Consider the following 10,473-nt stretch of genomic DNA (forward strand, 5'->3'; position numbering starts at 1 on the left):
CATTTCATGACATCTTGTACAAAAAATTGCAATGTTTTTAGCTGTTTTTTAGGGCCCGAAGCACTGACGATGTGAACGACCCTATTGTTTCCCTTAGGAGTGTTTTTATTCTTCCGAGACTTCGCCCCCATTTTTGAGTGCCTGAATGTGAATGAAAACTCACCAAAATTTCCAAGGTCATCGGGTCTGGTGAAATATTCAATATTTTTGTATTTTCATAAAAAAAGGTTCGTAAAATTTCTTCATCTGAGGTGGAGGGACCTGTATTTCCAAGCCCTCCTTTTAGGAGGCAGATGTGAAGTTTTGCTTTGGTTTGCTGCAGTTTGGTCAGCTTGATTTGTTCCTGTGCCACAACGGTTACACAAGTCAATTACAAAATAGAAATAAGTATAGTATAAGTATAATAGTATACGTATATACACTAAATGTTTGACCAATTTTAAAGTTTTACGACATTTTCTTCCTGGAATGCAACTTGAAATCCTACCATCTGTTGGGAAAAGTATCATCCTGTTCCAAATTTTACTGGCAGGTTTTGAACAACACAAACTAAAGATTGATCAAGATTAAAACTAGGATTGGATTCCGTGATCTCATCTGATTTCAGATTCTTTCTTTCCCTTTTTAACAACCCATTTTCAAGATTTGATCCAATCTGATAACCAAAATCTGGTACGCTTAGCTTTGAACAGCTGGGCCGATCGTGATTACAAGGGGCTGGGGGAGAATAGTATAAAAGCCATGTGTTCAAATAATTCAACAGAAGGAACTGAATAGGGTTGATTTTCAGATGTTTTTTCCCTCTTTCTCTCTTGATTAAAAGCCAACATGAAGATGAATGTTTCTCTTTCATGAAACCACTGAAAGTTAAATATGGAAAACAGAATGTGAGCTGCATGACTCAATGTCTCTCTAGACTTCACATTTTATTTTTATTTTACAGTCAGACTCCTGCTGCTGGGGACGGACGACAAAACAACAAAACTGGGAGACTTTATTACTGGGAAAGAACAACACAGGTCACGCGTATCAGTGCCATCTACAGCCAAACAAATGGTGCAGAGCGCAGAATGGAGAGGAAAGCCTCTAACAGTGGTGAAAGCTCCATATGTTTTCAGTGTTTCTGTGGAGAAGCTGAGAGAAGAGATGAAGAAGGCTGTGAGTCTCTGTCCTCCTGGACCAAATGTTGTGCTGCTGTTAGTGAAACCTTCTGATTTCACTGAAGAGAAAAGACAAACACTGAAGTTCATCCTGAGTTTGTTTGGTCAAGATGCTTTCAAACACTCAATGGTCATCAGCACACATGAGGATAAAACAGGAGTCTCTGTTAGAAGTCTCATTAAAGACTGTGGAGAACGACACTACAGTATAGCTGACAACAACCGTGATGTATTAATGCAAATGATTGAGAAAACTGTTCATGAAAACAAAGGAACCTTTCTCACTGTCATTGAGGAGTCGATCGCCCCAAAGTCTGGTCCTATGAAAACAGCTTTGAACCTGGTTCTGTTTGGGAGGAGAGGAGCAGGGAAGACTTCAGCAGCTGAGGCCATTTTAGGTCAGACAGGCCTTCATTCAGTCTCCAGCTCATCAGAGTGTGTTAAACATCAGGGAGAGGTGTGTGGACGTTGGGTTTCCCTGGTGGACCTTCCTGCCATGTATGAAAAACCTCAAGAGGAAGCAATGAAGGAATCATTCAGGTGTATCTCTCTCTGTGATCCTGAGGGTGTCCATGCCTTCATCCTGGTTCTACCTGTAGATCCACTCACTGATGAAGACAAGGGAGATTTGGAGACCATGAAGAACACATTTGGAAGTCGATTCAAAGACATCACTGTGTTGTTGTTCACTGTAGAGTCAGATCCTTCAGCTCCAGCTGTTGTTGACTTTCTAAATGAAACCAAGTCCATCCAGGAGCTTCTTCAGAGCTGTGGAGGAAGGTCTTTGGTTGTAAAAATCAGGGACAAGCAGCAGATCCCAGAGCTACTGGACATGGTGGAAAAGATGCATGAAGATAAATCCAAATCATTCATCTTCACAACACAAACATTTGCACTTGTCCAAATAGAAAAGATCATAACACTGCAGGCTGAGCTGAAGCACCCAAAAACAAAAGACCCAGTCATCTGTAAGTACTATTTATTTTAATGTGTGTGTGTGTGTGTGTGTGTGTGTGTATATATATATATATATATATATATATATATATATAAGCCGCTACTTTTTTGTCACGTTTTGAACACTGCGGCTTTTACAACGATGGGGCTTATTTAGAGAATTCTTGGGGGGGAGGGGGACCTCGTCACATCGGGTCTTAATATCATGTATGTATCATATGTCATTTTGCGCTTCATGCATGCACCCTCATCATGGAAAACATACGGAGAAATACATATGATGCAGCTTTCAAGTTAAAGGTGATCAACCTGGCTGTCAAAGAAGCTAACAGAGCTGCTGCACGTAAAGTTGACACTGACAGCGACAACGAAAAAGAGACTGAGTAATGAAGTAATTCTGAGGCAGTGAATGGATGGACTTTTTCTTGTGAAATGTATTACTGTATTATGGTAATCTTTTTCATCAGCCGTGTTACAGACACTGTTCGATAAAGGATTTCCACTAGGCTTTGTATTTACGGATGTTACCGGTAGCCTACGTATTGAATTAAAAATAAAAAATAAATGTTTTTGTGTCACGTCTTTCTGTGTAAATAGCTCTGTTACAACGTGGACACCTGCGGCTTATGATCAAGTGCGGCTTACATATGAACAAATACATATATATGAACAAATACATTTATTTACTTATTTTTAGCCGGTGCGACTTATATCCAGGTGCGCTCAACAGACCGGAATTTACGGTATATATTATACAAACAACTTTGTGATAAACCACCAATTGTTCATCACAACCTAAAAGTATCTATACTGTACAATTCTCAGCATTAAAGATAACTCTAGGTCCTCTTTTTTTTTCACAGATGATGAGACGCTGAGTACAGAGAGTCTCAGGATTGTGCTGATAGGGAAGACTGGAACTGGTAAGAGCTCTTCAGGAAACACCATTTTAGGAAAGAAGACCTTTAAAGCCAAATCTTCCCAAACATCAGTCACCAAATTTTGTCAGAAAGAACAAAGTGATGTGAACAATCGTCCAGTCACTGTGGTCGACACTCCTGGTCTGTTTGACACAACTTTGTCCCATGAAGAGGTTCAAGAAGAGATGATTAAATGCATCAACCTTCTGGCTCCAGGTCCACATGTCTTCCTGTTGGTGTTAAGCATAGGCCGAATTACACAAGAGGAGAAGGAGACTTTAAAACGCATCGAGAAAGACTTTGGGAAGAATGTGGACAGGTTCACCATCATTCTTCTAACTAGAGGAGATTCATTAAAGCATGAAAAAACGTCCATTGAAAAATACATTGAACAGGAATGTGATGATTCCTTTAAGAAACTGATCGCTGACTGTGGAGGAAGATACCACGTGTTTGATAACTTTGATGACAAAAACAAAACTCAAGTCAGTGATTTGATAACCAAGATTGAAACAATGGTGAGCACTAATGGAGGCAGCTGCTACACCAATGAGATGCTGCAAGAAGCTGAAGCTGCTATAAAGAAAGAAACAGAGAGACTCTTGAAGGAGAAGGAAGAAGAGATGAAGAGAGAGATGGATGAGCTTAACAAGAAACACGAGGAAGAAATGAAAGAAAAGGAAAGAAGAATGGAAGAACAGAGGATAGAAATAGAAAAGGAGAGAAAACTGAGAGAAAAACAACTCAAAGAAAAGGAGGAGCTGATCAACAAGGAGTGTGAGGAGAGAAAGAAAGAACAGCAAAAGAGAGAAGAAGAAAACAGGAAAAAAGAGCAAGAGGAACAAAACAAGAAACAGGAATGGGAAAGAAAACTCTCAGCTTTGGAGAAACAGATAAAATCAGAATCAGAATCAAAGGAAACCATCGACAAAAAGCTGGAGGAGACCAGAGAAGAGATGAGAAAGCAACAAGAGACTTGGGAGAAAGAAAGAAGAGAATGGTGGACAAAACGAACACAAGAAGAAGAACAGAGACAACGGGAGCAACAATTAAAAATTAAAAAGCTCCAAGATGAATATGAACAAGAACGAGAGAGTTATGAAAAGAAAAGAAAGGAAGAGGACAAACACAGAAGAGAACAGGAGGAGAAGGAAAAAAGAGAATTGGAGGAAAACTACAAGAAACAAATGAAGGAAATGAAGAATAAGTACGAAACGGAGGCCAGAAAACAAGCTGAAGAATTCAATGAGTTCAGACAGAAATACATGAAGGACCTCGATGCACTGGCAGAGAAACACATGGAGGAAATGCACAAGTTGAAGCAAAGACAAGGAAGACAACTGAGTGAGGCAGAAGAGAGAAGTGGCAAAGAGTACAGTCTTTTACAAAACCTGTCAAAAGAAAAAGAAAAACATCTAAAAGAAGAATCAGAGAAATTGAAGAAAAAGCACGAACAAGAAATAAATGAAATGAAACAAAAATACAAAGACAAATGTGTCATCCTCTGAATGTTCCATCAACTCTGGATTATGACGTTGCTGATTGGACACCGTCTGTTTAGTTTTGTGTTTTTGCTGGACCACATATATGCAGACAGTAGACTGACAGCTTCTTTTAAATGAGTTTTTGATAAACATCCAATCTCACAGAAACATGCTCAACAGGACATGATTTGAAACAAACACATGATACTTGTGCCCTAATAAAAAGGGAGTGAGTTCTTGGTGAGCCCCCCCTCTTGTCCATTGTTTTGATCCAATGATCAGTCACATAGTCTACCACATGGTTCAGGCCAGATGTATACTTGCTTTTAACAATGCACACTTGTTTGTCTTATGTCCCCTCCTTCAGTTTGGGGCGTTGGTCCTCAGAAATTCATGTGTTGGGGCGACTGTGACTCAGTTTATGTTGTTTCTCAACTGGAGGGTCGGGGGTTCGATCCCCACGAACAACTAACACTCCCCTGTGTGCAGCTTTGAGCCTGGATATTGTGCTGCTTGTGGCACAATTGTCACACGCTGATTACTGGTTAAGAGGTGTAATCCCGAAAAGTCAAACCAACCAAAAATTTAATTATGTAAAATTTAACGAATAGAGCAGGAAGTGAAAAAGGTTTTGAGAGGAAAAAAAGGACGTCATAGAGATAAATTGTTTATTTGACTTATTTACTACTGCAGTTGTCTTGTATATTCATAAAGTGCTGAATTGTTTAAGGGCAACATACATGAATGACCATTTGATTAATTATGGACCATCCAAACCACTCAGATTGTCTGCTACAGGTCTCTCTCTCTGTCCCCAGAGTTAGAATCAAACAAGGGGAAGTTAGACAGCAGAAGATTGTCCAGAAAACTTGTCAATATTCTTTGTTCATTATTTTTATGTAGAATATTTAGTTTTTGACCCCCTTCTCCCTCCTTGTCTCTCTTCATTCTTCTTCTTTCAGATGTGTTAGTATTTATTACAGAACTGTTGCTTACAGATTCCTAATAGAGGAGAAAAAAGTTCATTTAATCTTAAAATGTTCAGTTTGGACTCTTTATATCTGGAACAAACTCCCAGAAAACTGCTTAGACAGGTGGTGTTTCTCCAGGGATTTTTTTTTCTAATTTCTTTGTGGACAAAAAAAAATAAGAAAATTATTAAAAAAAAAAAAAAGCTTTTAATGAGTAATTCTTTGATGTTTTAAAAAATGTATTTGCTTTTTTTGTTTAGTGATATTGAAATGTACTGAATGATTCAACTTAATGGTGACGGTTGATACCCATGTCATTCATTTTGATCTTGGTTTGATTTCATTATGGTTTTTTGGTTTGATGTATTTTACAAGTTTGACAAAGAAATTCTCAATCTGCATGAGAGAGGGTGTTGAAAATATCAGGAAGAATTGGGCAATTAATGAATTCATCATTTAATGCATATATCATATAATCATAACTGCTTTTCATTACTTTGACATTTATCATGCATGTATTTGTTAGGTTCCTTTGCATCTGTGAGAAAGGCTTAGTGCCCCATTTCTTGAGCAAAACGAACTTGCACGTGTCTCAGTCTAAAATTTTTTTGAAGGTCATGTAACCTCACGTGTCTTTGAGAGTTCAGATGCAGTGTGACTCTAGAAGTGACCCAAGTGAACTCTGACGGACCTCTGTGGTTTCACACACACACACACACACACACACACACACACACACACACACACACACACACACAGACACACATACATGGACACAAACACAACAGACATAAACGTACACACATACTGTACATACTGGGTTTTTTTCAAGGGTTTGAGACAAAGAGACTGATTGGCTATATGGCTTTGAAAATGTTGATCAAGAGTCTTTTTGGCTCTCGCCAACTGACTCAACGTCGCTCTGAACAAAAAATTCCCCTTTTGGGGATTAAGTCTCTGAGACCGAAACTTTTGAAAAAATGTAGAAGTTCAGGCACTTGTTTTTAAACTTTTGAAATCTTATTTGTAACTTTTATTTTTTCGTTTATGATTTTTACTTTAATGATTTGTATTGGAGTTTTAAAAGACTTTGTCAGATTTTTTCCCCTTTTTTGAATTTTCAATAAATTTCATAAAATCTTCCGAAATCATCCTTTTTTGATTTGGTTTCTTCACGACGCCCCGTGAGCCTTGGAGTTGAACATTGACCCACCACACTACGGCACACAGGAAAGAAACTGATTTTCACACCTCATATCACCGAGCATAAACGTAGTGGGGAAGCTGTTAGGAGGTTGAACGGGTACCTCGTTATCCTTTGGGACGGATTTTTAGGCAGTAAATCCTGGCGGCGGTTAAATGGACCGTTCCTCCTTGGCTGGGTGTTAGAGGATTTTACCTTGAGCCATCTCCATCTGCTAGGAAATAATAGACTAGTGGTTGGTAAGACGGTAACCATCTGAGTTCTAAGAAATAGAAGTCTGGTTAACTAAACAGCAGGTGACAAACTTCTGTTAGCTCAGATAGGATCGTGTATTTTTATTTTACCCATGCGTGTGCGTCGAGGACGCAACAGAAAAGAGAAATACAAACTTAAGTTCATTCATGTGACGAGGATGCATGCACATGAAAAGTAGAGGAAATGGAGAGGGGAGAGACAGTCAACACACCAGCAGACACACATCTGTACAATGTGTCATTGTCACTGCACAGAGACAGAAATGTCTGTCAAAAAAGTTTTTAATTTTACTTTCAAAGTGGAAACCTTTAAAACTAATTAGAACATGCATGTTTGCACACTGACATTTTTTGATTTTCTGCCTCCATCTCTCTGTGTCTCGATGTTCAGGATCAGTTGTGTTTTAATGTAAGGCTCAAAGGCAACAGTCTGTCAAACTTGACTTCTGACATCCTTTAACACACCTGGAAGGGATCAGGGTAACTATGCAGCTCTTAAAGGAGAAACTGCTTTTTACCTGTTCACACAGGGGATCCACGTTTTTCTTGGTGGACCGTAGCTGTTATCACTTTTAGCTTGCTGGACATTTCCCTTCACTGTCATTATATTTACATTATATATTTACATTATATTTCAGAACTGTTTAATCTTTAAACATTTTCATTCACCAGGCTCAAGATTCTCCTTCATTGTCTCTCTGAGCTTGTCACTCCACCTTAGCACTCTTCTCTTTCTTTATTATACATTAAAGTTGTATAATTAATAAACTCCTCTCTGCCTGTTATGATATCATTATTACTTTATTTCCCGCTTGATCTCGACGCTGCATGGACGGATCCATCTGAAGGGGGAAGGAGGGGGGGGAGGTGAGGACGGTCGGTACCACTCTGTCCATCTGCCTCTCAGAATAAATAGAATATATAACCTGCTCTCATCCATATGTGGTTATTAATATGTTTAATAAATAAAAGTAAAAACAACAAAGCAGAAACATTTATGGAAAAGTCAAGTGTCCACTCTGTCCAACATCCCCCCTCCAGAAATCGGTGCCGGTGAATTTTATTGCGACCAACTAACTTCATGATAAACCGGCACATTTGATCCAGGCTCAGCCAGCTCGCCCACCGACTCCTCTCAACCTTCTTGAAGAGGGAATTTAAACATGATTTCAGCGGCACAAACTAAAGAAACTACATTAGAAACCTTTAGTCAACTATTATTTTCAAGTTAACTCATTGATACTACTCAGAGATTTGTTCTGACGCGACGTGAGTCATGAAAAAATCAAGCTAGGTACGTTGATTAAAAAATAATGTCCGTTTGACAGATCACTCTTTATATTAATATTAAACACTATCGATATTTGTGAAGTGCACTAGCATATCCTAAAATGATAAGGCGGAACATTGGCGGATCATGGCTTCTTTAATAATGCTTGAACGGTAACAACCTCTGCAGCCTAGTCCTGTCTGAACATGCGCACTGCCTTGCAGGTGGCATTCAGGAACATCACGTTACAGTATTATCACTCAGTGTGTTACAAAAGTAAATGTGAATATTTTAAAGCTTACACAACATACTAATAACTTACAAAACCACATTTTTTACTTCTTTTTGTTTTAATTGGTGACAGATCGCCAGTTTGTTAACGGGAGACTGGATTCAAAATCTGGGGTGACCGAGTCAACTCTGCAGGGGCTCCACAAGATGGCGCCAGGGAATCAGAGACCAAGGTATTGTTGCCGGTTATTCTATCACATGAGAACCAGGATATAAATTCGTTTCTTGTAATGCTCGGTTGATGAATATAATAAACATAATAACACATGAAACTAATTTAAGCAGAGATGTAAAGATTACTAAAATATTCTACTGAAGTAAAAGTACTGTTACTTTCAGAACATTTTACTTAAGTACAATTTATTTTAATCATGTTGGACTTCAGACAATGAGTCAAAATAAATGTTAACACACCTTCAGCAGGTAGACCTGCTGTGATGGAGGTGCTCATCCATGCAGCTCTCACTGAAGTTGCACGAGTCAAGAAAAGGATCTCTCTGCTTCTTGTTTCACCGTTGTGATGAGGGAACATCATTCAAAGTAGGCCTAATAAAATTACTCAGTAACCAATAATGCTATACAGATAGATAGATAGATAGATAGATAGATAGATAGATAGATAGATAGACAGACTTAAGTCAAAGTACACATTTTATAAAACTACTGCATTACAGTGACTAAAGATAGAGCCAGAGCCAGAAGAAGCTTTTCATAATTTAACATCACAACTAGATAGATAGATAGATAGATAGATAGATAGATAGATAGATAGATACTTTTTTGATCCCGAGGGAAATTCAAGCTAAATGTAATTTGTTACTTTACACCTCTGAATATAAGTGATGTTAAACCTGTAAACAGCTGCACTTTAATTATTCTGAATGCTAGCAGAGAACTTAAATCCACAAAATGACAGTCATGATTATACCCTCCATTACATTTTTACCATGAACGTATTCCTTTAACACTATTAAATATAGCATACTCCAGGAGTGTGTCAATACTAATGGCTGATTCCTCTCTAGTACTCCTGACAGTTTTTCTCTCCCACTTTCTCTCTGAATAATTTAACTTCATATTACTAACTCTTAATAAACATTATCTCAAGAAACATAACATCCAGAACACTCTGAATTAAAATGTACAATTTATCATATTGAGCTGGTGGTGTAATCAGAAAGTTGATCCAACTGAAGGTAAATATCAAGTAAAAGAAAGTCGAATACCGCTGGGTAAAGTTTTTTAGGGAAAAGAGTGCATTTTTAAAAACAACTGGAGTTAGGTTGACAGGTTTACTCTAAATCACTACTTTAGCTTTTTTTCATACCACGATATAAACAAACCAACAGCGGTGAATAAAGGCAACTGTCAGTACCGCATGTGAAGTCACCCCACCCTGCCTAATTCTCAGACTGACACAAAGGCAACTACACTGGTACCTACTGTCAATCAAAACAAACTCCGCCCCTTTGTGAATATTTTGGCGTTCACTCAAATGAAAAAGGCAAACCAGTTTTAGATGATGCAATGTTTAAAATCTGTGCCAAAAAGAAGCTTTTAAAACAAAGAAACACATCTAAATTGAACTCTCACTTTGCAAACAGTATCTGGCCCACAAGATTATTTATTGAGCCACCTTGGATCACAGCGTCTGCCAGTATTATAAGCACTAAACCAGTCCTCCACTGTAAGGCCACAGCAGTTCTATGTGGGATTCATTTAACAGGTAAGAGTCCTACAAGAACACCATGAAATAAATCTACAGACTTTAAGGTAAACGACCTGACACCTTAGGCAGCTTTAAGAAAAGACATTAAATGAAGGAAATTTAAATCGTGAAGGATCATCGAGGTGTCGATAACGTTACAGTACACGCAGGAATAACTTTGCAGAAAGAGACGACCCAAAGAAGAAAGCTTTAAATCCTGTGTGGTGTTTGGTAAGTTACTTCATTCATTTATT

The 10,473-nt window shown here is 38.3% G+C and overlaps 1 protein-coding gene and 1 long non-coding RNA gene across 2 annotated transcripts in view; one reads left to right on the forward strand and one right to left on the reverse strand.

Moving 5' to 3' along the window:
- LOC306841810 (uncharacterized protein) overlaps nucleotides 1–4,921 on the forward strand; it is a 79,021-nt gene extending 74,100 nt beyond the window's left edge. Inside the window, exon 13 of the mRNA XM_079371812.1 lies at nucleotides 2,981–4,921. Coding sequence (XP_079227938.1) covers nucleotides 2,981–4,545 — 1,565 coding nt within the window. The 3' untranslated portion in view covers nucleotides 4,546–4,921. The remainder of the gene's footprint in view (nucleotides 1–2,980) is intronic.
- LOC306818466 overlaps nucleotides 1–6,771 on the reverse strand; it is a 69,126-nt gene extending 62,355 nt beyond the window's left edge. The window contains exon 1 of the long non-coding RNA XR_013778246.1: nucleotides 4,930–6,771. This is a non-coding gene — a long non-coding RNA (uncharacterized lncRNA). The remainder of the gene's footprint in view (nucleotides 1–4,929) is intronic.
- Nucleotides 6,772–10,473: the final 3,702 nt, after the last annotated feature.

Source organism: Symphodus melops (assembly GCF_947650265.1).
Source record: "Symphodus melops genome assembly, chromosome: 1".
Classification (NCBI taxonomy): Eukaryota; Metazoa; Chordata; class Actinopteri; order Labriformes; family Labridae; genus Symphodus; species Symphodus melops.